The following is a 27,529-nucleotide window of genomic DNA, read 5'->3' on the forward strand; positions in this document are numbered from 1 at the left end:
CACAGCTTGGATCTTGTGTTGCTGTGGCTGTGGCATAGGCCAGCAGCTGTAGCTCTGATTCAAGCCCTAGCCTGGGAACCTCCATATGCCACAGAGCAGCCCTAGAAAAGGCAAAAAGACCAAAAAAAAAAAAAAAAAAAAAAAAAAAAAAAAGCTGAAATGTGTAAATTCTATCACTGAGAATCCACTTGTTTAAAATCTCTGGATTTAAATTAGGAAAGTAGGGAGTTCCTATTGTGGCTCATTGGGTTAAGAACCCAACTAGTATTCATGAGGATGGGGGTTTGATCCCTGGCTTCACTCAGCGAGTTAAGGATTTGGCATAGGTCACAGATGTGGCTTAGATCCTATGTTGGTGTGGCTGTGGTATAGGCTGGCAGCTGCAGCTCCAATTTTGACCTCTAGCTGGAAACTTCCTTATGCCATAGATGCCACCCTAAAAAAGGGGAAAAAGCAGAAAACAAGTGGATTGATACTAGGTTAGTATACCAGTGTTAACTGAAATCAAAAGAACATCTTTATTCTAACCTTTTCTCTCAACCTTGATTTTTTTCAAAACCTTGTGGTATCATTCTAGAATATGTTTTCTAAAGGAGTTTCAATAATTACAGAACTCTTCAAGCTGTCAGTTGTGTTTAAGTAAAATCTAAAAATGGTCCACTTGGAGTTTCCTGGTGGCCTGCTGGGTTAAGGATCTGGTCTTGTCACAGCTGTGACGCTAGTTAGATCTCTGGCCTGGGAACTTCCACATGTGGGTGTTAGCCAATGGAAAAAAAAAAAAAAAGAAAAGGAATGAAAAGAATAAAAATAAAAATGGTCAATTTAATATTGGCATATAGACTCAAAAAAATCAAGCCTAATAAATTATTTAATAAATAATAAATGAATTATTTTCAGTATAGGTGGTGTATGTATATGTATAAATTCAAAAGATACATAAAGATGTACATTAAAATGTTAAATATTTTGTTCATCATTGTCCCTCATCCACACAAATAATGATTTACTGGTTTGTTGTTTCCTTCTAGAAAAGTGTTTTTGTATAAAAGGTAGCATATTTTACATGTTTTTATGCAATTTGGTTTTGCATTTTTTTTTTTTTTTTTTAGCTCTTCCCATACTAGTATATAGTGCTACCTTGTTCTTTTTAATGGGTGTGTATGTATGGATATATCCTAATTTAACAAGTCTCATTGATGAACACTTTGGTTGTTTCTAGTTGTTGGCTAGTACAGACTGATGCAGTGATTATCTGACATGCTATTTTAGAAGTTATTTTGTTTTCATTTTTTTGTTTGTTTGACCACATCTGGGTCAGGGATTGAACCTGTGCCACAGCAGTGCTAACACTGGATCCTTTAACCACTATGCCACCAGTGAACATCCAGAAGATATGTTATTAATGTTGGGTTCTGGGTGCCTTAGTTTTTTTTTTTTTTTTAACTGCTATTTCCCCAGTGCAATTTTTTTTCTACTGTACAGCATGGTGACCCAGTGACACATACATGTATACATTCTTTTTTCTTACATTATCATGCTCCATCCTAAGTGACTAGACATAGTTCCCAGTGCTACACAGCAGGATCTCATTACTAATCCATTCCAAAGGCAGTAGTTCGCATCTATTAACCCCAAGCTCCCAATCCAACCCACTCCCTCCCCCATGGGTGCCTTAGTTTTTGAAGTCTGTGCTTCATAAGGACTCTCTTAATGAACATTTCCTCCTTGCCCCTTACTATGGATGATATTTATGGAGTGTCAAGCCCCAATCCCTGGTGGATATAATGGAAATTGTTAATAACATGAGAATTGTACAGTATTGCCCAATGGGCTTCTTCTGGGATATGATGTATTTCGAATTATATGGATTTTCCTTAATTTGAGAGATGTAGGTAAGTGAATAGTTTCAACTTACTTTTTTCAAGAGTCTTTCCTTGAATAATGTAGCCAGAATAAGATGGACAGGAGGAATAATGATGGGATATTAAAAACATCCTAGAAATAGAAAATCCTTTAATCTTTCACTTTGCTTGGTATTGTGGTCTTTGCTGAGTTTGATCAGTAAGAAAAATCTTTTGGGGAAAAAGATTCCAATTGAGCATTTTAATAGGAGGGGAGCTTAATTTTAGATGAGACTATTAGTTTGGAGTGAAACCTAGGTTTACTGCTAGGAGGAGGGGATAATGATAAACATTTAAAACAACAGTTTATAAGTTGTTTTCTAGTACCTTACTTAATGATTCTCACAGTGATCCTGTAAGTTAGATATTACCTTCTTTGGATTTGAAAGATGAGAAAACTGTGGGTTGAAAAGGTTAAATGGCTAGATATTAGTTCATGAGTGACAGAGCTATCAAGTCTGTACACCATATCAATTTCCTTTTCTTGACAGTTACAATGAAAAGTTTATCATTTCAGCAGTTATCAGTGAGTTTTGGTTCTCCAGGAAGAGTACCGGGGAAATAGCTTCAGCTCTTCTTTTTCTCTAATCCCTAAATTGACTGTTTGCCCTGTGTGTGTGTGTGTGTGTGTGTGTGTAGCATAATATCCTAATATTTGGGCAGATTAGTGGTGAAGTGAAAGGGTCAAAAAGTGAATAAAGAGTTCCCTGATGACTCAGCGGGTTTCAGAGCCTGAGTTATCACCCCTGTGGGTCTGGTTGTTGCTGTGGCACAGGTTCAATCCCTGGCCCGGGAACTGCATGCCTCCAGCAAGGCCAGAAAAAAAAAAAAAAAAAAAAAAAAAAGAACTATATAGATTGGAGATTTTTTCTTTTTAGCTTAAAAACAGTGTATAAAAAAGGTGTGAAAATCAGAAGTTCCACTGTTGACCAGGTTTTAGGACTGGCATCTTACACAAGATCCTTAGGCCTTAAAGTCGAAAAAGGTGGCAGGAGGGGTAGAAACAGGATACTACCTTAAAATAAAAAAGAAACAAAAACAAACTATTATTATGACACTAGGAAAATTTGAAAATTAAGCAGTCAGTTGTTTGCTTTGGACTCTGCTGGGGAATCTGTTTAATATGAAATTCAGATATAACAATTTTAAGGTTTAACCCCAAGTCTTTCATTGAGGGTATGAAACTTTCTTACTCTCTTCCTAGTTTTGTAAGTATTTCATAACAACATTTCCTCGGAGGTCAAAGGTATTCTACTTAGTTGTGATTCTTGTATAATTTTAAAGTCATTCTTTGTTCCTGATACTTAGGTGGAATATTGGGATTTAAAAGACAATGGAAGGTTAGGGAGTTCCCCTCGTGGCTCAGTGGTTAATGAATCCGACTAGGAACCATGAGGTTGTGGGTTCAATCCCTGGCCTCGCTCAGTGGGTTAAGGATCCAGCGTTGCTGTGAGTTGTGATGTAGGTCGCAGATGTGGCTGGGATCCTCCGTTGCTGTGGCTGTGGTGTAGGCCGTCGGCTACAGCTCCAGATAGACCCCTAGCCTGGGAACCTCCATACGCCGAGTGTGCGGCCATAGAAAAGACCAAAAGAAAAAAACAAACAAACAACAAAAAAGATAACGGGGGGTTGGAAATAATGTTTGTTGTATGACTACTCTATCAGACCCTTTACATTTATTGATTTTTATCCTGGGGACGCACCTTGAGTAGTGTTATGCCTATTTTAGAGATGAGAATAACTGAGGGCTGTTATATCACACTGCAGTCGTTACAGAGTTGAGACATGCAGTTACATAAATATAACTTGAAACAAGATAACCGTTTACGGTGTCAAAGCCATGGTTAGGTGGTAAAAGTGGCTCTCTGAAGCAAAAACTAGTATTTGCAGGATCACAGGCACACTACCATGCTCCTGCTTCTACAAATGCACTTCCCAACGTGGCCGCAGACACGCATGCCAAGGAGTGAAACCTTGCGGGGTAAGTATCCACTAAGGACTCCTGTTATGGTGGGGAAACCGGGGCGACTTTCCGCGTGGAGAGCTGCCTCTGCGTGTCCTCTGTGCTCTTCGTTTAAGGAAGTTGGCTGGGGGAGGGGGCTTGCCCTGCGGCTGCGTCCTGCTCCGCACGCCCTCCCCCTCCCAGCCTCTGCTGCCACTAAACCCCGGAGAGCGGAGCGTGCACGTTGAGAATCCTCGGCAGGCCTGGCCGCGGCTGCTGGGCATGCTCAGTGGGCAGGACTCGTTAGAGTGGCGAGTAAGGAAGCGTTGGCTCTTCTCCGGGTCTGCCTTCCCCGGTTCAGGCCCCGGCCCTGGGCTTTTGTGTGCGCGGAGCTGCAGCCGCCGCTGCCTCCTCGCGGGGCCGCCCGACCCCAGATGCCGTCTGGCCTGTCCGGTGTACGTCGTTAACCTCGCCGCGCGGCCGGAGGAGGAGCGGGGCGGGGCCGGCGGGCCCGCGGCCGGGCGGGCAGGAGGGCCCCGCTGGGGGTAGGGGTGGGTGCGGGGAGTCCCGCGGGGGGTGGGGGGAGGGGGCGGGCGCGGAGTCACGGGGGTGGGGTCACCGGCGTTGGCTCCGGGAGGCCGACCCGGAGGGGAGGGGGCCGTGGGGGCGGCTCGGCGGAACCTGCCCCGGCTGGGGAGCAGCGGCGACTCCGGGGGCCGGGGCCAGGGCTTTCCCGGCTTCGGTAAAGCCGCCGCGGGCCTCATCTTCCGGCGGTCGCCCGAGTTTGTGGTGATTGTTGCCGCCGCCGCCACCGCCCCGGCTGCCATCTCCTCCTCCTCCCGGGCCGCCGCCTCCTCCTCTTCCTCCTCCTCCTGGGCCGGGCTGATCCCCTCCCCGCTGCCGCCTCCTCCTGGGCTGGGCCCGCGGTGTCTCGTCCCCTTGCGGAGCCGCTCCTGCCGCCGCCGCCGCCGCCGCCTCCTCATTCATCCTCGTGCACCATAGGCGGCACAGGCACCAAGATGTCCAACCGAGTGGTCTGCCGGGAAGCCAGTCACGCCGGGAGCTGGTACACAGCCTCAGGTAGGGCCCCAGGCCGGCCGGCCCTCCCGCCGCCGCTGCCGCCTGGCCCCGCGCCCGGCCGGCCGAGGTCGGCGGCTCGGCCCCGCGCGGCAGCGGGAGGGACCAGGGCGCGGACGGCCGCCGGCCGCGGACCGCGTGGGGAGGGAGCGGGCCGGAGGCGGGCCTCGCCGCCTCCCCCACCCGGGCGGCATCCCGCGGGGCAGCTCCGGGTCGGCCGGCCTCACGCTCTGCCCCGAGTTGGGCGAGAGGGGAGAGTTGCCGCCTGGGCAGCCTGCCCCCTCCCTCGGGACCAGGCTCGAGGAAAGAATGTGCTCCTGGTCCGAGCCTACTTATCGCCTCCCCCGGCTCTTGGGAAGCGGGCGGCGGGCCGCAGCCACCCCCGGCAGGACGGTTTGCACGGGGCCGAGCGACCCTCCGCCCTCCGGCCGCGGGAGGGACGCTCCTTCCTCTTCTCCCCTCTTCTTTCCTCTCCTCTCCGCCGGCGCTCCGAGCGTTGCCCGCGACCGGGGAGTTCTCAGGCTCCCGGGGCGCACGCCCGCTTCTGCCGGCCGGTGTCTGGCCAGGCGGTCTTGGCAGTTTAAAAGAGAGGCCGCATTTCCCCCTCAGCGTTCAGGTGCTCAGCCGGCTGGAGAAGAGCGAAGGGTAGTACTCGTTGGCGTTGCCAGACCAGAGGCAAGGTCTTGGCATGTGGGATCTGCGAGCAGAGGCCCTTTTCTGGGATTTGCAGCTCTGTCTGTTGGGGGTAGGGTAGAAGTATTACTAAGCAGAGGCTTGGGGTGGCCTCCCAGCTCTTTTGTCAGTGTTTTCATTGTTACTGTCATTCACGAAAGGGGCAGCTGGAGATGGCATCAGCACTTTTCCTGAGCAGCCTCTCCAGTCTCTAGTCGCTCAACACCGAGTAGGTGCTGGCACTACCTAATAACGCGTTGGGTCAGGTTTTGAGAGAGTTTATAGTCTTCTGTCGACACTGTCCAAAAACATTTTAGGGATCTTTATGTAAGAGAGAGTAGGGACTTTCCCTTTAATAAAGCTCTTGTTAGAACGACTGTTTTCTGGGGTTATTTTCAGGAGTCACATTTATGGTAAGTTGACAAAGTTGCACTGTGATTCCTGAGTTTTCAGTCATTTGCAGTTGGCCTGTCAATAACTAGACCCAGTTCTTTAATGCGGATGGGATCATGCTTCCTTTTGCAGTTAGCTGGGTTGGATAGTGACATGTTTTGTGAGAAAACAAAGATTTGGAGGAAAATTCATTTCTCTGAGGTTGCTAAACTCATTAAATACAAACACTTTACTGACTCACTGAATATTTGCTGTGTTAAGAAGATACAAAGAATTATGATGATATAGACTTGCAAGCTTAACAGGTAGCTATAGTTGTGCATTAAGCAGATGACTTTTAATAGTTACAGTGGCTTCCCTCATGGTCCTAAAGTACTTCATAAACATTTGATCAGTTCTCACAACCTTAGAATGTCAGTTAAGTTTTTCTTTTTCTGCTTATGGGGATGCTCCCAAGACTCTGTACAAACCAGTGAGTGGCTGAAGCGTGATGGGAGTCAGTGGCTCCTGGGTTTGTCCTCCAATCAGTGCATTATTAATATTAAAATTATCAATGAATAATAGTCTTTTCAGGGTTGTAAATCACTAAGCTTTTTTTTGTGCATTGTGTTTTGAAGCGTTAAAGTCTCAGTTTTCACTTTCATGGCCATCCTTTGGTTAATTTGTTTTTGTTTTCTGTACTTTTCAAAAGTGTTTTAAACTTTTTTGTGGTTTGAATTGAAATGTGGGCAAATGATTCTGGAGGAATTTTTATAGGTTCTTGAACATTCTTTGTCTAGTAAAATAAGGCATAGTTCACACTTCTGGACTTGAAAAGTCTTCTTCACTAATCTTCTCAAGTCTAAGAAGAATCCTTTAATCCATCTCAAAACATTCTGTGATTAAAACTATTAATAGGGAACTAAAATGTGCAGCTTTCTTAAAATTTTATTAAAGTATATTAGTCCCCAAACTCTGAATGAAATCATTAATGCTATTTTGGTAATGTGGATTGTCATAGAGAACCTTAGTGTTTTAAAAAAAAAAAAAATCAGATTGTGGCTTGTGTGTGTGTTGTGTTTATATGTGTGACTTTTAACTTGAGTGAATTTAAAGGGTGAATTTAAAGCGATTTAGTTATAAAAGCTTATTTTGTATTTTAAAAATGAGTAAAAATATAGGTAAGTAAATTTTGACTTGGTCAGGTAACTTCTAGATTGATATCATTGTATCAGTGTATCTAGACTGATAACATTGACCACTGGAAAATTTCTACTTGTGTGATGATTCATTCCCCCCTTAACCTAGTCCTAAAAACACGTAATAGCAGAGAGAGAGAGATGTGTTTTTGATTGTCATTCTGTAGTTCCTGCAGCATTCAGATTGTGTCCAAAGAATTAGTGTTCAGCTACTAATAAAAGTGTGAAATTACATTTGCTTCGGATTATATAGCTAGTTCAGAAAAAAAGTGTATGTATACATATATGTTATGTATATACACACACATCTTCATTTTTATTTTTTCCTTGTTATATGCTAGATCCCTTGATAGAGGTATCAAGTATTCCTTCCTCTCAAAGAAGTTTGTTTGAAGTAAATAATAATTCAAGACAGCAAATAAATTTCACATGAGTTGAGGCAGTGCTTTTAGGAGTTTGGAGGAGGGTGGAATCACTTAAAAGGGTTTGAATTATGCTTTGAAGGAAGGGTATTTGAGTGGTCTTGGAAAGGGACAAATTACATTGGGGAACACACAAAGATAGAGGCAGGTAAATGTAAGTAGGTCAATTTAGTAGGAATGGAGGGTTCTCACAGGGTTGTAGTTCATGAGCCTGGTTTGAGCTAGAGTATGGATGCCTATGAATGCTGTACATCATAGAGATTTGACTTATTCAGTAGACAGTCAGGACCAGTGCAGAAATTTCTGAGTAGGGGACTAATATATGAGTAGCATTTTAGGAAAATTAATCTTGTAGGAAGGTTAATCCTTGCTTATTTACAGGTATATAGCAGGGATCAGCAAACACTATGCCTGCAGCCTAAATCCAGCCTGAGGTCTTTTTAAACTTTAATTAATTAATTAATTTAGGTAAACTCTGCCAGCAAAGAATGGTTTTTTTTTTTTTTTTTTTTTTTTTTTTTGTCTTTTTGCTATTCTTGGGCCGCTCCTGCGGCATATGGAGGTTCCCAGGCTAGGGGTCTAATTGGAGCTGTAGCCACTGGCCTACACCAGAGCCACAGCAACGTGGGATCCGAGCCGAGTCTGCAACCTATACCACAGCCCACGGCAACGCCGGATCCTTAACCCACTGAGCAAGGACAGGGATCGAACCCACAACCTCATGGTTCCTAGTCGGATTCGTTAACCACTGCGCCACGACGGGAACTCCGGTTTTTTATTTTTATTTTTTATTTTTCCATGGCTGTACCCACAGCATATGGAAGTTACTGGCTTAGGGGTTGAATTGGAGCTGCAAAGGCCAGTCTATGCCACAGCCACAGCAGTGCCGGATCCAAGCCACATCTGTAACCTACACCGAAGCTTGCAGCAGCGTCAGATCCTTAACCCACCGAGTGAGGCCAGGGATCTAACCTGAGTCCTCAGGGACACTTTGTTGGGTTCTTAACCCACTGAGACACAACGGGAATTTCCGGTTTTTAATTTTTAAAGGGTTTAAAAAACAAACAAAACCCAAAAAGTGCAATAGAGATGATGTGTGGCCTGTGAAGCCTATTTACTATTTGGCCCTTTATAGAAAAAATTTGTCGATTCATAATGTATGTTTGTGGTTCTCAAAACGTGACTCTAGACCAGCAGCATAATGTGTTTCTACTCTATTTTTTTCTGGACTTGTAATATCTTTCATTTCATTATTTCAGGCCCTTATCATCTTCCATCTGGGCAGTTAGTTATAAATGCCTCCTAACTGCCTTTCTGCCAGCCTTATCCCCCTTAAGTCCATCGTCTGCATTGCTGCCTAAATAATCTGTCTGACCACATAATTTCTTTGCATAAACCTCACCCATCTTGCCTGTTGTGTAAGGTCTAAGTCCCTTCATGACTTGGCATCTTTCTGTCTCTTTGGCCATTTCCCCCAACACCATCCCACTTCTTGCTTTTACTATCCTTAAGCAACGTCTAGCAGCTGTTCATTGTTTCTTTAAATACACTGTGCTGTTTCTTATCACTGTGTTTTTATTCAAGCTGTTTCCTGTGTTGGAATGCACTTTGCCAGGGTACCTCCTTCTCATCTTTTAAGAACTCAGGTGTTAAAACCTCCAGGAAGCCTAACCCTGGCTGTTTTTTGATATTCTTCTTTGTTCCCATAATATCCTGTTATCTGTATATGTGGTCTTCTGTAAGATTATGAATTCTTAGAAGCCAGGGTCCATGTCTTACTCATTTCTTTTTGTATCAGAAGTTCTCAGCACAGAGAACTTTCATGGTGGATATTCAGTAAGTATCTGAATAAGCGAATGTTAAAGTGTTTGCCATATAGTAGACTTGGACAGAGTTATTAATTTTTAAATCTCTAAGAGCATTGGGGATAATTCAGGACCATTGCTAGTTAAGTCTCTGAGCATAGTATAGGTGAAGAATCTGGCGGGGGGGGGCTAGGAAACAGACCTAGTTGAGGTCCTTATTTAATGTAAGTTTTTTTTTTTTTTTTTTTTTTTTCCTTTTGGCTGCCCCATGGCATATGGAAGTTCCTGGGCCAGGGATCAGATCCAAGCTGCAGTTGCGACCTGTGCCACAGCTGCGGCAATGAGGGATCCTTTAACCTACTGTGCAGGACTGGGGATTGAACCTGTGTCCTGGCCCTGCAGAGACACAGCCAATCCTATTGTGCCACAGTGGGAACACCTAATATAAGATTTTTAAAGAAGTAAGACATAAATATACATATAAAAGTATACAGCTAGATGAATTTTTACAAAATAATATCAATGTAGTCATCACCCAGCTCAATAAATGTCCTTACTGGTATTCCCAACTCCTCCCACTGTGTTCCTTGTTTCCTAAAACTGTAGAACAATTTTATCTGTTTTTGAACTCTGTATATGTGGAAGCAAATAGTATAACTTGTTTGAGCTTCTGCTCAACATTACATTTATGAGATTAATCCATGTTGTATTGCGATTTGTTTTGTCTTGTTTTATTCTGTTAATAAACAACAGTTTATCCCTTCTTTTGGTGGACATTTGGGTTACTTACAGTTTTGCTGCTTTGAACATTTTTTTAATCTTTTTCCTAATGAACATATATGTACATTTTTTGGGGGTATATATTTTAAGTGGAATTATTAGGTCATGCTTATGGCTATGGTATATTTAGTTTCAGGTGATTTTGCTAAAGTTTTGCCAAGTGCTTATACAAATTTACACTCCCACCAGTTATATGAAAGAATTCCAGTTGTTTTACATCTTTGTTGGCACTTGGTATTGTCAGTCTTTTATTTTTAGTTATTCTTGGAGGGTGTGTGGTGGTACTGTGTTGTTTTGATTTTATTTCTCTGCTAACTAATGAAGTTGAGCACCTTTTCGTATTAGGGGTTTATTGGCTGTTTCGACTTCTGCTTTTGTGAAGTGTCTGTTAAGTTTTTTGCTCTTTTTCTACTAGAGTATTTATGTTTTTTTCATACTGATTTGTAGTTCTTTATATATTCTGGATATAGTCTTTTTAGATATATGTATTCTAGATATCTTCTGCAGCCTTTTCAGGATCTTGACGTCTTAGCGAATCACAGTTCTTAATGGCATGAAGTTAAAAAAATGGTATCTTTTCTCCCAAGAGATAGAACATTTTCAGAATTCCAGAGGGATGTATTACATTTTAATGTTTTCTGAAATTGGTATATTTTATATCTTAAGTGTATATTTAATGTGGGAGGACTTTTCCTTCCTTAGAAAGTGGTTGTTATATTGACATTACATCTTATGATTACTAGTATCACAGCATTGAGTAAATATAAAAAAACTAATTTCTTAAGGCATTCTTGAAATAGTTTTATGATATCTATGTTAATAGCAATTTTACTTTTTAAGTTTTAATTCTGTCATGTTTCTAAATATGCGTAATAAAATTATATTAGGGTTCTATAGTTGGAAAAACCACAACTTTTTTTTGGCATGTACTTTTCAGTTCTAGAGTGTCAAAATATATCTTGGTATTTGAGAAATTTAAAAACTGACTAATAGGAGTTCCCATTATGGCACAGCGGAAACGAATCCAACTAGGAACCATGAGGTTGCGGGTTCAATCCCTGGCCTCGCTCAGTGGGTTAAAGATCTGGCATTGCCATGAGCTGTGGTGTGGGTCACAGATGCCTCTTGGATTCAGTGTTGCTGTGGCTCTGGCGTAGGCCAGCGGCTATAGCTCTGATTCGATCCCTAGTCTGGGAACCTCCATATGCCTGAGGTGTGGCCCTAAAAAGACAAAAAACAAACAAAAAACTTGACTAATAAAAATAGTCTCCTTTGGAAGAGAAAGGACTATATAATATTTAGTTTTGAAACAGACTTTTTTAGGTAACTAAATATGGTGTTTTGTATGACTTTTTTTTTTTTTTTTTTTTTTTTTTTGCTTTTTAGGACCGCATTCGCAGCATGTGGAGGTTCCCAGGCTAGGGGTCTAATTGGAGCTACAGCAGCTGGCCTGTGCCACAGCCACAGCGATTCCCGATCTGAGTCGCATCTGTGACCCACACCACAGCTCATGGCAATGTGGGATCCTTAACCTAGTGAGCGAGGTCAGGGATTGAACCCGCAACCTCATGGTTCCTAGTTGGATGTGTTTTTCCGCTGTGCAATGACAGGAACTCCTGTGTGATGATTTTTCTTTGCATCTCATCCTTTTTTAAAAAATCTTGGAGAAAGGCAAGAAGGAAAGAACAAACTTAATAGGTAAACTGTTGAGATTATTGCTCGATTACCTCTTTTTCACTTTCCTTCCTATCCTTTCACGTGTCATTTCCAAGTCAGTAATCTTCTTCTCTACCTGCAGAGTGTAGTTTATGTTATCTACTTCTGAGTTTTTGACCATTTGTCATTTGTGGAACTCCCTGGTGGCCTATCACTTAAGGAATTGGCATTGTCACTGCTGTGGCTTGTGTTCCTGCTGTGGGGTGGGTTCCATCCCTGGCCCAGGAACTTAGTATGGGTGCAGTGCTCCCCCCACTTCTCAAAAAGTCATTTGTTAAGAGTATTCCATACTTGTATTACATGTTTGTGTATGTAACCTCCAATCTTCAAAAGGCCAATGCCAATACAAGGTTGGTATTACCTCCTTTTATGGATATGGAAACAATGATTCAGAGAGGTGAGTAACTTGTTTAAGGTGTAGCAAGTGAGTGGAAGAGCCAGTTTGACTCCAAAACTAGAGTTTAATGGAAAGGCAGGGAGGTATGAGGAGATTTGCTGCCCCAAACACTGAACTTTTCTGTTCGATTCAGGTTTTTCCAAACTACAGTATAGACATTTAATTCACACTTACGTATCATTTAAGGTTTATAAAGCAGTTTCTCATACATTTTTGATTTTCAAAATAATCTTATAATTAGGTATAGGATAGGTAAGGCAGGCTGGTTTTCAATCCATCCTCACCTTGCTGTTTCATTGATGAGAAACTAAGACTTGAAGGAACTAAATTGCCTGACTAGTAAATGGTTGAGCTGGAATTTGAACCTAGGACTTCTATCTGAAGCTTAGTATTTTATATAGGGATGCCAGAGTAAGTAAAAGTTGAACTGTTTGGAATCACTGTCTCTATAATTGTCAGATAAATATAAAGTAATAAAAATATAACAAATATTTATGAATATTGAATATTATTCATAGAGTAAAATACTGACAAAGGTATTGGTATATTTTATTTATTTATCCATTTTTTTGTCTTTTTGGCTTTTCTAGGGCCGCTCCCACGGCATATGGAGGTTCCCAGGCTAGGGGTCTAATCAGAGCTGTAGCCACCGGCCTACACCACAGCCACAGCATCACAGGATCCAAGCTGCGTCTGCAACCTACACCTCAGCTCACAACAACGCTGGATCCCCAACCCACCGAGCAAGGCCAGGGATGGAACCCGCAACCTCATGGTTCCTAGTTGGATTTGTTAGCCACTGTGCCATGATGGGAACTCCGGAATTGGTATATTTTAATTAGTCTAGTCCTAGGATTTGAATTGGGCCTAACAAAACTTGGCACTACTACAGAGGCTTTATTTAACATTCATTGATTCAGTGTTGGACGAACTCAGTTCTGTGTAAAAGGTACTGATTTAGGGACTAGGTGCATAGCAGGAGATGAAACAGAGAGGAATACCTGTAGTTTATATTCTGGTTGGGGGAGATAGACAATAAATAAGTTAAGTGAAACATATGTAGCATGTTAGATAGAGGAAAGTGCTATGTAGTGTTAGAAAGCAAATAAGGCAGAGCTGGCCCATAAGGAATGTTAAAGAATGGGAGGAAAATTTGCAATTTTTCCCTCTCTTTCTTTCTTGTTTGCTTGCTTGCTTGCTTGCTTGCTTGCTTTTTAAGGCCACATGTGCAGCATATGGAAGTTCTCAGGCTAGGGGTTGAATTGGAGCTGTAGCTGCTGGCCTATACGACAGCCACAACAGCAATGTCGAGTCTGAGTTACATCTATGACCTATGCCGCAGCTCATGACAACTCTGGATCCTTAACCCACCGAGCAAGGCCAGGGATCAAACCTGAATCCTTGTGGATACTAGTTGGATTTGTAACCCAGTGAGCCACAATGGGAACTCCAGAAAAGTTTGCAGTTTTAAATAGAAAGGACCTGGTAGACTTTACTGAACTGAACATTTGAGTGAAGACTTGAGGTAGGTAAAAGAACAAGCCTTGCATTCAAGATAATTTTAGGGTATAGCAAGTTCAGAGGTCCTGTGGCTAGAGCAGGCCTGGATTTTTGAGGAATCCAAGGAGGGTATTGTAACTGGAATGAAATGACCTGGGGCAGAGTAGTCTGATAGGAGGTTAAAAATAGCTGGAGCAGACACACAAAGGTGTTGTGGTCAGATGATAGTAGGTCTAGAAGACTATCATAAGGACTTTTACTTGAATGAGATAGCCATTGGAAAGTTTTGAGCAGTTGGTGACATGATCTAATTTAATTTAGACATACTAGAATCACTTGACTACCATGTTCAAAGTATACTACAGTGGTGAAGGCAGTGGGAAGGGCAGAACTAAGGAGACCACTTAAGATGAAAACAGCCATCTAAGTGAAAGATGATGATGGCTCAGATTAAGTAATAGCTGTGAAGGGTAAGAAGTGGTTGATGACTGGATATATTTTGAAGGTAGATTTGAAAGGATTTGCTGACATACTTGCAGTGGGATCTAAGAGAAAGAGAAGAGTCATGGATATTTCTTAAAATATATTCCTGAGCAGTTGTAATAATGAAGTTGCTATTATCTGAGAGACAGTGAAGAATTAAGAGGAACAGGTTTGGAAGGGGAAGGTTAGGAGCTCAATTTTGGTTTGTTAAGCTTGAGATGTTTATTATATAGTTAAGTGGTTACACGAATCTGGAGTTTAAGGGAGACATTTAGGGTGGAGATATAAATTATCCAATATTGGAATTATCATTGTATAGATAATATTTAAACTGAGTTATCTAGGTGAAATCACTGTAAGAATTAGGGTAGCCAGAAAAAAGAGGTTCCTGACTGAGCCTTAGAGTATTTCCTTCTTGAAGAGGTTGAGGAGGTGAGGGAGGAGGATATGTAAGGAAGATAGATTAAGCATCTCATGAGGAGGAGAATGATATGTCCTGGGACCCCAGTAGAGAAAATGCTTTAAGACATCTTAACACAGTTTATACAGATTTTTCTCTGTTTTTTCTTTAATAAACACGTTTAAGTCTGGTCTACGCCACTCGGTCTTAGCGATCTTTTATGCTGCTGCCATAGCTTCCTAACTGGTTGCCTAGTTTCCATTCTGACCTTTATACAGCAGCCTGAGAGATCTTATAAAAATGCAAATGAGATAATATTCCAATCTTAAAATCCTATCATACTTAAAATCACATTTAAAATTCTTGCCAAGGCGTAGAACGTTTTATTTTTTATTTTATTTTATTTTTTGTCTTTTTGTCTTTTCTAGGGCCACTCCTGCAGCATGTGGGCCATTCCTGCAGCATATGGAGGTTCCCAGGCTAGGGGTCTAATCAGAGCTATAGCAACCAGCCTTCTCCACAGCTTCTGCAACGCCAGATTGGAGCCGAGTCTTCGACCTACACCACAGATCACGGCAACGGGTCAGATCCTTAACCCACTGAGTGAGGCCAGGGATCGAACCTGCAACCTCATGGTTCCTAGTTGAATTCGTTAACCACTGAGCCACGCTGGGAACTCCGGCTTAGAACGTTTTACATGCTTTGCTGCTCACTTTTAGATTTCATGTACCTTGTCCTTTACCTTATTCTGTTCCAGCCATTCTGTCAGACTGATTCTTCCGTTAGAACTTTTGCATATACTTTAGGACATTGACTTATCCTGGCTTGGTAATTAAGGAAAGGATGTGTTTATTGTTTCCCTTATTTTGTTGGTCACGATTAAGAGGAGAAATAGGAAGAGATATTAGAATGGGATAGCTTTTCCCAAAGTGTTCTGAGAAGCAGTGGTCCCCGAAGATGTCTTTGCAGAAAGGGTTTATGGTCAAATAAGTTTAGGAAATGTTGCATCTGTTTTTCTCCCTTGGGCCCAGACAACTAACAATAGACTTGTTTTATGGCTCATTACATAGTCTGTCTTGGTGAATGTTCTGTGTTTGTTTGAAAATAATGTATATATTCTGCAGTCGTGGAGTAGAATGTTCTAAATGTTAATTAAGTGTAGAGTTATTGTATTTAAACCTTCTACATTCCTATTGATTGATTTTTTCCTTCCCTCCCATCAATTTCTGAGAGCTGTGTTGAAATTTCTTTTCTTTCTTTCTTTTTTTTTTTTTTTTTGGTCTTTTTGTCTTTTTAGGGTCGCACCGGCAGCATATGGAGGTTCCCAGGCTGGGGGTCTAATTGGAGCTGTAGCCGCCGGCCTACGCCACAGCCACAGCAATGCGGGATCCAAGCTGCGTCTGAGACCTATACCACAGCTCATGGCAACGCTGAATCCTTAACCCGCTGAGCGAGGCCAGGGATCAAACCTGCATCCTCATGGATACTAGTTGGATTTGTTTCCACTGTGCCAAAACCGGAACTCTGAAATTTCCTTCCATTTCCTTCCCCTTTCTTCCTTCCTTCTTTTCTCTCTTTCTCTCTCTCTCTTTTACTTTCTTTCTTCCCTCCCTTCCTCACTTGTTTTCCCTGCACCCGCAACATACAGAAATCTTTTTTTTTTGTCTTTTTGCCTTTTCTAGGGCCGCTCCCTTGGCATATGGAGGTTCCCAGGCTAAGGGTCTAATCGGAGCTGTAGCCACCAGCCTACGCCAGAGCCATAGCAACGCCAGATCCGAGCCGCATCTGCGACCTACACCACAGCTCATGGCAGCGTTGGATCCTTAACCCACTAAGCATGGCCGGGGATTGAACCCACAACCTCATGGTTCCTAGTCGGATTCGTTAACCACTGCGCCACGAAGGGAACTCCAGCATACAGAAATCTTGGCCAGGGATCGAATCCGAGCCACAGCTGTGGCAATGCTGGATCTTTTACCCTACTGCACTGGGCTGGGGATTGAACCGCACCTCCGCAGTGACCTGAGCCACTGCAGTTGGATTCTTAACCCACTGTGCTGCAGTGGGAACTCCTGGAATTACATTTTCTTGATGAATTGACTATCACTCTGTATGTTCCTCATTGTATCTATCTGGTAATGGTTCTTGCTCTGAAGTGTTCTTGTTTTTAATAAAGCCAATACAACAGTCTCATGATTAATATTTACATAGTATGCTCTTTTCCATATATGTTAGGGCCGCTAGGACTACCTTCACACTTGATGATTTGTAAGAAGGCTCAGCACTCAGAAAAGCTGTCATACTTACAGATAGGGTTTATTACAGATAAAGAATAAAATGAGAAAAAGCTGTGTACATTGGAGTCCAAGAGAAGCCAGGTGTGAGTGTCTAGTTGTCCTCAGTGGAATTGTTTGAATGGCACTTAATTCTCCCATCTGTGATGTGTGACAAGTGTGAAGTATTGCCAACCAGGGAAGCTCACCTAGGCCTTGGTACCCAGGGTTTTTATTGGTATTCGATCATTTAGGTACAGAGCACCCTTGTGACTGACTTTAGCTACTCAGTCTCCAGCCCTCCTTTTTCCTCAGATGTCACACTGGTACAACCTGGAACAGGGTACAGGAGTCCAAAAACAGGGATTCACCATAAGTCATATTGTTGGCATAAACTGTGTGTCAAGGTCCCAGGTATACAAAGACACTTAAAAAAATTGTGGTAAAAATATATATAGCAGATACACCATTTTACCAATTTCTAAGTGCATACTTCTCTGACATAAGTACATTTGTATTATTTACAGCCATCCCCAGCATCCATCTCTAGAATGTTTTTATTTTTCCTGACTGGAAAGTCTGTACCCATTGAACACTTAACTCACCACGGACTCCCTCCCCCCGACTCCCACCCCAGTCTTGGCAACCACTATCCTCCCTCCCTCCCTCCCCCACCCCCTCCCCTCTCCTTCCCTTCTTTCTTTCTTGAATGACAGCACCTGGGGCAAACAAAAGTTCCCAGGCCAGGGATCGAATCTGAGCCAGATCTGAGACCTACATTACAGCTGGAGCAACACTGGATCTTTAACCCACTGGGACAGATGAGGGTTCAAACCAGCCCCTCTACAGAGACAAAATGGATAATAACCTGCTGTACCACAGTGGGAACTCTGAGTATGGGTTTTTATAGTTACACTGTTGATATTCTATTTCTCTAATGACTAATTATGTTTAATGCCTTTTCATGTGCTTATTGGCTACTTCTGTCATCTTTGGAGAAATGTCTATTCAGGTTCTTTGCCTGTTTTTTTTTTTTTTTTCCCCTGTCTTTTGTCCTTTTAGGGCCACACCTGTGGCATGTAGAGGTTCCCAGGTTAGGGGTCTAATGGGAGCTGTAGCTGCTGGCCTATGCCAGAGCCATAGCAACGTGGGATCCCAGTCGTGTCTGAGACCTATACCACAGCTCATGGCAACGCTGGATTGGATCCTTAATCCACTGAGTGAGGCCAGGGATCAAACCTGCAACCTCATGGTTCCTAGTCAGATTCGTTTCCACTGTACCACAATGGGAACTCCCTTTGCCTATTTTTGAATTGGGTTGTTTGCTTTTTTCTTTCTTTTTTTTTTTTTTTTTTTTTTTTTTGCGTTTTTCTTGAGCTGCCCCTGCAGCATATGGAGGTTCCCAGGCTAGGAAGTCTAATCGGAGCTGTAGCTGCTAGCCTACGCCAGAGCCACAGCAGCACGGGATTCGAGCCGTGTCTGTGACCTACACCACAGCTCATGGCAACACCAGATCCTTAACCCACTGAGCGAGGGCAGGGAACGAACCCGCAACCTCATGGTTCCTAGTCAGATTCATTAACCACTGCGCCATGACAGGAACTCCTGTTTGCTTTTTTCTTACTGAGTTGTAAGTGTTCTTTATATAGTCTGAAGAGAAGTCTTTTATCAGATATTTGATATGCAAGTATTTTCTCCCATCTTAGAGATTGTCTTTTTATTTTCTTGACAGTATTCTTTCATGCACATTTTCTGATTTTAAGGAAATTTGATATTGTCTGTTTTTTCTTTTGTTACTCATGCTTTGGTGTTATATCTAAGAAATCATTGGCAAATCCAAAATTATGAAGATTTGCCTCTGTATTTTCTTCTGAGAGTTTTAGCTTTTACGTTTAGGTTGTTGTACCATTTTGAGTTAAATTTTGTATATGGAGTGGGTTGGGGTCAACTTTGTTCTTTTGCATGTGGGTATTTAATTATCTTGGCACCATTTGTTGAAGAGGCTATTCTTATTGAATGTTCAAATCAGTAGGCCATGTATATTTGGGTTTATTTCTAGACTCTCAGTCCTATTATGTTGGTCTATGTATCTGTCTATCCTGTCACTACCATACTGTTTTGATTTCTGTAGCTTTTTTACCTATTTTTGAAAGGTAGTTTAGTAGGTATTGAATTTGGTGGGTATATTGACATTACTTAGTATTTTATAAATATTCTCTTGTATTTTAGCTTCTACAGCTTCTGAGGATTTTAAAAAATATTTTTTTCCTTTGAGTCAAGGGCATTTCTTTTCGCCCTCTGGTTGCTTTTAAGGTTTAAAAAAAATTTATAATTTTCCTGCTATTTTATTATCATGTACCTTTGAAAATTTTCTTTGAATTTAATCTTGTTTGGGATTTGTCAAATTTCTTGGATCCATGGGTCGCAGTTTGGAGCAAATTTGGAAAAACAGTCATCATTGTCACCTGAGATAGTTTTCTTTTTCACTTCCTTTTCTAGACTCCAAATAAAAGCTGGATAGCTTAACATTGTCCCACATGTCACTGAGAATTATTTTTTCCCTCTACTTTCTTCTGGATAATTCCTTTTGCTTTGTCTTTAAATTCACTGATTTTTTTTTTTTCTCATGCCAGTATGTAATTTTGCTTTTAATTCCGTCAGTGACATCTTTTAAGTATAAAAGAGTTAAAATAGGAGTTCCCTTCATGGCTCAGTGGTTAATGAATCTGACTAAGAACCATGAGGTTGCAGGTTCGATCCCTGGCCTTGCTCAGTGGGTTAAGGATCTGGCGTTGCCGTGAGCTGTGGTGTGGGTCGCAGATGCTGCTCGGATCCCACCTTGCTATGCCTCTGGCGTAGGCTAGTGGCTACAGCTCTGATTCGACCACTAGCCTGGGAACTTCCATGTGCCGCAGGAGCTGCCCAAGAAACGGCAAAAAGACAAAAAGACAAAAAAAAAAAAAATTTAAAATAACTGCTGATTTCATGGTTTCTCTGAATATTTCCTTAATTATTATTTTATTACTATTTTATTAAGATGATTGATGTTATTTATAGGTTAAAAAAAACACATTTCCTTGTTGTGTTCTAGAAATAGATTGACTAGTGCTTATTCTTCTGGCATTAAGTATTTAGTTGCTAGCAATACTGTTTTGTTTCAGAGCTGAAAAGAATGGTATATTTTTTGTTTTTCCAAGATCAGAGCAACCTAGAAATTGAAAATGCGTTTGAGTTATGGCTTAATGTTGATTTAGGATTATTTTCTTTTAAATTAAATTAAATGTTAAATTGAAAAATTGAATACATTTGTATGTTTTGAACACATTTTTTATGTTTGTTTATATGTCTGTTAAAAATTAAGAGCTAATTCATTGAGATGTCTCATTCCTGTACCCTTCTGTGTATTCTATATTCCCATTCCCTTATAGGTAGTTGTCTTTATCAGTTTGAGTGCCCAGTATCTTTTTTTTTTTTTTTTTTTTTTTTTTTTTTTTTAGGAGTCACTTTATCCAGTGTTTCTTTATTCATGTGTAAAGATGTATGGATATGTCATTCTTCCCCTTTTCAGCGACTGGAAGCTGAAAAGTAATAAATGCCAGTCTCTCATACTTCCTTTTGTTTTATACTTTTCTTTTTGTACCTAAAACATTTATTTATTTTTTATTTTTTAATTTTTTTCATTACTCAAATGAATTTATCACATCTGTATTTGTATAATGATCATAACAATCTGATTTCACAGGATTTCCATCCCACAGCCCAAGCATATCCACCCACCCCCCAAACTGTCTCCTCCGGAGACCATAAGTTTTTCGATGTCTGTGAGTCAGCATCTGTTCTGCAAAGAAGTTCCGTCAGTCCTTTTTTCAGATTCCACATGTCAGTGAAAGCATTTGATGTTGGTGTCTCATTGTATGGCTGACTTCACTTAGCATGATAGTTTCTAGGTCCATCCATGTTGCTAAAAATGCTGGTATTTCGTTCTTTTTGATGGCTGAGTAATATTCCATTGTGTATATGTACCACATCTTCTGGATCCACTCCTTTGTTGATGGACATTTAGGTTGTTTCCATGTCTTGGCTATTGCAAATAGTGCTGCAATGAACATTGGAGTACATGTGTCTTTGCGAGTCGTGGTTTTCTCTGGATAGATGCCCAGGGGTGGGATTGCTGGATCAAATGGTAGTTCTATGTTTAGTTTTCTGAGGAAACTTCATACTGCTTTCCACAGTGGTTGCACCAGTTGACAATCCCACCAACAGTGTACTAGGGTTCCTTCTTCTCCACACCCTCTCCAGCACTTACTGTTTGTAGACTTTTGGATGATGGCCATTCTGGGTGGTGTAAGGTGGTACCTCATCGTGGTTTTGATTTGCATTTCTCTAATAATGAGTGACGCTGAACATCTTTTTCATGTGTTTTTTGGCCATCTGTATGTCTTCTTTGGAGAACTGTCTATTTAGATCTTCCGCCCATTTTTTGATGGGGTTGTTTGTTTTTTGGTATGGAGCTGCAGAAGTTGTTTATAAATTTTGGAGATTAATCCCTTGTCAGTCGATTCATTTGCAAAGATTTTCTCCCATTCTGTGGGTTGTCTTTTTGTGTTGTTTATGGTTTCCTTTGCTGTGTAGAAACTTTGAAGTTGTACCTAAAACATTTAGTAAGTGAAGGTCTTTTCATATTTTAACAGAAAGTCATTATTCTAACTATCATATCTCTTTTTCTGGTCATTGCTTATTTTGGTTCTTCAAAGGAAGATGGTTATGATGCATTCAGTAAGGTTATCCAGAGGTGGATAGCTAAATAAAGTATCATTAGATCTCCAGCAGTTGTTTTCAAATTTATCAGTCTCAGAATCCCTTTACACTTTTCAGAATTACTGATAATCTTGAAGAATTTTTGTTTTTATAGATTGTCCATTAATGTCTATCAAATTAGAAGCTAAAACTGAGAAACTTTTTTTTTTTAATCCACACCTGTGGCATGTGGGAGTTCCCAGACCAGGGATCTAACCTGCATCATAGCAGTGGCCCCAGCCTCCTCAGAGACAGTGGTGGCTCCTTAACCTGCTGTGCCACAATGGACCTCCCTGGAAATATTTATGTTTAATTTATTTACAAATAAGAGTAATAGGAGTTCCCGCTGTGTTACATTGGGATCTGCAGTGTCATGGGAGCACTGGGACTCAGGTTCGATCCTTGACCCAGCACAGGGGTTAAGGAAGCTTTACTGCAGATGAAGCTTTAGGTTGTAGCTATGGGAGTTCCTGATGTGGCTTAGTGGTTAACAAATCCGATTAGGAACCACGAGGTTCAATCCTTGGCCTTGCTCAGTGGGTTAGGGATCTGGTGTTGGAGTGAGCTGTGGTGTAGGTCGCAGACATGGCTCGGATCCGGTGTTGCTGTGGCTGTGCGTAGGCCTGCAGCTACAGCTCTGATTAGACCCCTAGCCTGGGAACCTCCATATGCTGCGGGAGCGGCCCTAGAAAAGGCAAAAAAAAGAAAGGATAGGTTGTAACTATGGCTTGGACTGGGAAGTGCATGTGCTTTGGGGTGGCCAAAAAAAAAGAGGAAAAAAATAACAGTAATAAGCCCATTGTATATTAATATAAGTAGCATTTTTAATGGAAATAACTATCTTACAAAACAGGGTAAATATTAGAGATTGACATTTATTTCATTTTTGCAAATGTATTTAATGTCTAGCTTAATGGAAAAAAGTTGGATTCTTATATCTGTAACTATCACTCTTTTGTGATATATTTTACTTGAAGCATATAATTTCAAATGGGTAATTAGAAAGGACAGAGTATCTTAATAGACTTTTCAGGTAATTGTGGATATTCCAATTTGATGCTGTACCAAAACTCAAGTGGTAGTTTCTTATTTCTTATTTTTTAAACTTTTACTGACATGTAGTTGACATACAGTAAGTTACACATATTTACTATATTTGTAAAGCTGTCAATGAAATCAAGGTGGTATACTCCTAAAGGCAGTTTCAGAAAGATTTTTTTTTTGTCTTTTTGTCTTTTTTGTTGTTGTTGTTGTTGTTATTGTTGCTATTTCTTGGGCCGCTCCTGCGGCATATGGAGGTTCCCAGGCTAGGGATTGAATCGGAGCTGTAGCCACCGGCCTACGCCAGAGCCACAGCAACGCGGGATCCGAGCCGCGTCTGCAACCTATACCACAGCTCACGGCAACGCCGGATCGTTAACCCACTGAGCAAGGGCAGGGACCGAACCCGGGACCTCATGGTTCCTAGTCGGATTCGTTAACCACTGCGCCACGACGGGAACTCCAGTTTCAGAAAGATTTAATTGCAATGAGGAATTTGAAGTCATGGTAATCAAGTTTTTATACTCTGTTTTCATTAAGATCAATCGGTCTGTCCTTTACTTTAAATGCATCTTTTAACCATGCAGGATTTTTTTTTTTTTTTTTTTTTGTCTTTTTGCTATTTCTTGGGCCTCTCCTGCAGCATATGGAAGTTCCCAGGCTAGGGGTCGAATCGGAGCTGTAGGCTAGGGGTCGAATCGGAGCTGTAGCTGCCAGCGTATGCCAGAGCCACAGCAACTCGGGACCCGAGCCGTGTCTGCCACCTACACCACAGCTCACGGCAACGCTGGATCGTTAACCCACTGAGCAAGGGCAGGGACCGAACCCGCAACATCATGGTTCCTAGTTGGATTCATTAACCACTGTGCCACGACGGGAACTCCAATGCAGGATTTTTTTTAACACCATGCATTAATCATTTGGAATATTTGTTCCTTGGTTTATGCAGACCTTCCAAAAACATTTCACTGTTACTTTTGAGCCATCAAGTCAGTGCCAATACAGTGAAAGAAACAAATAATGCTTTTTATTACAATTTTAGTATTGTGAAAATTGTTTTGACCTGGTAGATCCTCTGAAAGGGTCTTGAGGATCCCCAGGAATCTGCAGATGTTACTTTTAAAACTGCTGGTTTGTAGAAATCCTTACTACTTCCTTTGCAATTGTAATTAACATTCCACCCCACTTGCTCCTGAAGTTTGTTGTGGTTATCAATGTTAATGTTTCTCTCTCTCTCTACACACACACACACACACACACACACACCCCAGCACACCCTGCACAATATTACATATTCCTTGTATTTTTTATTTTTTCGTCTTTTTGCCTTTTTAGGGCTGTTCCCACAGTATATGGAGGTTTCCAGGCTAGGGGTCTAATCGGAGCTGTAGCCGCCGGCCTCCACCACAGCCACAGAATGCTGGATCTGAGCCTCGTATGCAACCTACACCACAGCTCACGGCAATGCCAGATCCTTAACCCACTGAGCGAGGGCAGGGATGGAACCCGCAACCTCATGGTTCCTAGTCGGATTTGTTAACCACTGCGTCACAACGGGAACTCTGCATATTCCTTATATTAATTAACAATGGCTTGAAGACAATGGGGAGATGTTATTTATAAATTGTAAGTGATTTTGATAAAATTCCTCCCTTACCTCTGTTTCTCAGAGTGTGGTGAAGGACTGTCAGAAACCTTTGGAGTTTCTGATAAGTGGGGCTCAGATGTCTGCAGTTTTTACCACACACCAAAATCAGTTCTAGTACACAGCATAGAGAACCACTGTGTGAGTCTTAGGAAGAAAACTAGGTTGCTGAGAGTAGAAGATGACCTCACCATTATCAGTTTTGTATTTATTGCTCAGAGTGGAAGGTGACATCACCACAATCATCTTTGTATTTCTAGTGCCCAGAGAAGTGTCTGGCACAGAGCAGGAGCTCACTAAATGTTTTATGAGTGCTCAGATGACTAATCTGACTAGATTATTATGTTATTTATCTGACACCAACTTGCCAAATATATGATGGCAAAGTTAGCCTTAAATTATGTACTTCTATATATATATATTTTTTAAAATTATTTTTGTTTTTTCCATTATAGCTGTTCTACAGTGTTCTGTCAATTATCTACTGTACAGCAAGGTGACCCAGTCACACAGTACATATATACATTCTTTTTCTCACATTATCTCCATCATGCTAGTTCCCTATTTTGTAGTGTGCTACTTTACGAGTATATTTTAGAACTTAAACTAAAAAAAAATTTTTTTAGGGCCACACCCACAACATATTGAAGTTCCCAGGTTAGGGATTGAATTAGAGCTGCAGCTTCCAGCCTACACCACACCTTACAGCAACACCAGATCCTTAACCCACTGAGCGGGGTCAGGGATTGAACCTGTACCCACATGGATACTAGTAGGGTTTGTTACCACTGAACTACAGTGGAAACTCCTATTTAGGTCTTTCTTGATTGGATTTTTTTTTTTTTTTTTTTTTTTTTCTTTTTAGGGCTGCACCTGCGGCACTTGGAAGTTCTTGGGCTGGGGGTGAATCCGAGCTGCAGCTGCAGGCCTATGTCACAGCAATACCAGATCTGAGCTGCATCTGTAACCTGTGCTGTAGCTTATAGTAGACCCTTGAGGTCAGGAATTGAACCATATCCTCACGGAAACTATATTGGGTTCTTAACCTGCTGAGCCACCATAGAAACTCCTAGTTGTTTTTTTAATTTAAAAAATTTTTTTTAATATGTTATATATTTTGTCAGTTAAGCCCTTGTCAGTTGCATCATTTGCAAATATTTTCTCCCATTCTGTAGACTGTCTTGTTTTGTTGATGGTTTTCTTTGCTCCGCAAAAGCTTTTAAGTTTGATTAAGTCCCATTTGTTTCTTTTTGCTTTTATTTCTGTTGCCTTGGGAGACTGACCTCAGAAAACATTGGTATGATTTATGTCAGAGAATTGTTTTGCCTCTTTTCTCTTCCAGGAGTTTTTTGGTGTCAACTCTATAATTCGAAAGGATACGGGAACCCCGGTGTTTACTAGTTACAGTAGCTAAGACATAAATAACCCAAATGCCCATCAATGGACCATTGATTTAAGATTTGTTATGGGAGTTCCTGTTGTGGCTCTCAGTGGGTTAAGAACCCAGCTAGTAGTATCCATGAGGATGTGGGTTCGATCTGTGGCCTCACTCAGTGGGCCGAGGGATCTGGCATTGCCACTAGCTGCCATGTAGCTCGCAGACGTGGCTCTGATCTAGCATTGCTGTGGCTGTGGTGTAGGCTCGCAGCTACAACTCTGATTCGACTCCTAGCCTGGAAACTTACATATGCAGTGGGTGTGGCCCTAAAAACAAGACAAAAAAAAAAAAAAGACGCTAGCGTGCGTGTGATAGAATATTAGACATAAAAGTGAATGCAGTATTGCCATTTGAAGCCACATCGTTAAACCTAGAGAGTGTTATTCTAAGTTGAAGTAAGTCAGACGAAGACAAATTTATATGTCACTTATATGTGGAATCTAAAATACAGTATCAGGGAGTTCCCGTCGTGGCGCAGTGGTTAACGAATCCGACTAGGAACCATGAGGTTGCGGGTTCGATCCCTGCCCTTGCTCAGTGGGTTAATGATCCGGCGTTGCTGTGAGCTGTGGTGTAGGTTGCAGACGCGGCTCGGATACTGCGTTGCTGTGGCTCTGGCGTAGGCCGGTGGCTACAGCTCCGATTCAACCCCTAGCCTGGGAACCTCCATATGCCGCGGGAGCGGCCCAAGAAATAGCAACAATAACAACAACAACAACAACAACAAAAAAGACAAAAAGACAAAAAAAAAAAAATAAAATAAAATACAGTATCAGTGAGTCTATATACAAAACTAACACTCACAGACATGAAAAACAATCTTATTGTTACCAAAGGGGAAAGGGGCAAGGGAGAGGTATAAATTAGGAGTATGGGATTAATAGATACATAAATTCTTATCTATAATAAGAATAAGAATAAGCAATAAGAATTTACTGTAAAACAGGGAATGATATTTAATATCATAATAACCAATGGAAAATAATAGAAAATAATCTGAGAAAAAAAACTGAAGCGCCTTGCATTATACCTGAAGCTAACACAATGTTGTAAATCACCTGTAGTTCAATTAAAAATAAAGTGTGAGGAGTTCCCGTCGTGGTGCAGTGGTTAACGAATCCGACTAGGAACCATGAGGTTGCGGGTTCGGTCCCTGCCCTTGCTCAGTGGGTTAACGATCCGGCGTTGCCGTGAGCTGTGGTGTAGGTTGCAGATGCGGCTCGGATCCCGCGTTTCTGTGGCTCTGGCGTAGGCCAGTGGCTACAGCTCCGATTCAGCCCCTAGCCTGGGAACCTCCATATGCCGCAGGAGCGGCCCAAGAAATAGCAAGAAAAGACCAAAAAAAAAAAAAAAAAAAAAAAAAGTGTGAGAAGTACAAGGAAGGGAGCTGACTGTTCAGTTATCTAGTGTCCATTTCTGTTTCGTTTTGAAATCTTTGACACCTGAGGCCACTTTGTCAGCTGTTGGCCTAAAAGTGGGCTCTTCTTGGGTTCACACCCCAATTCCTGCTCTAGACAGCTGTGACCAGATTGAAAGGGTTATTTGGTATTATGCCTTATGTTACCATCCTAGGTACTACTCGTTTCTGCATTTGACTGTGGTGAAGAGGTGATACAGAAGTAAGCAGGGGATAAATAACTATGAATGGAGATTAGAAGAGGCTTCTCTG

At 41.7% G+C, this 27,529-nt stretch overlaps 1 protein-coding gene across 23 annotated transcripts in view; it reads left to right on the forward strand.

Moving 5' to 3' along the window:
• Positions 1 to 4,051: 4,051 nt before the first annotated feature.
• MEMO1 (mediator of cell motility 1) overlaps positions 4,052 to 27,529 on the forward strand; it is a 114,512-nt gene continuing 91,034 nt past the window's right edge. For 7 of the 23 annotated variants that reach the window (XR_014839395.1, XR_014839399.1, XR_014839390.1 and 4 more), the window contains exons 1-2: positions 4,052 to 4,158; positions 4,846 to 4,923. Coding sequence is in view for 8 of the 23 variants with exons in the window: in XM_005655247.4 (XP_005655304.1) it covers positions 4,863 to 4,923 (61 nt within the window). In the remaining 15 variants the exon portion in view is untranslated. 23 annotated transcript variants of the gene reach the window in all.

Source organism: Sus scrofa, chromosome 3 (assembly GCF_054392235.1).
Source record: "Sus scrofa isolate SSC_HxYL_T2T_F1_AM1 chromosome 3, Sscrofa_HxYL_maternal_Yorkshire_Landrace_v2.0, whole genome shotgun sequence".
Lineage (NCBI taxonomy): Eukaryota > Metazoa > Chordata > Mammalia > Artiodactyla > Suidae > Sus > Sus scrofa.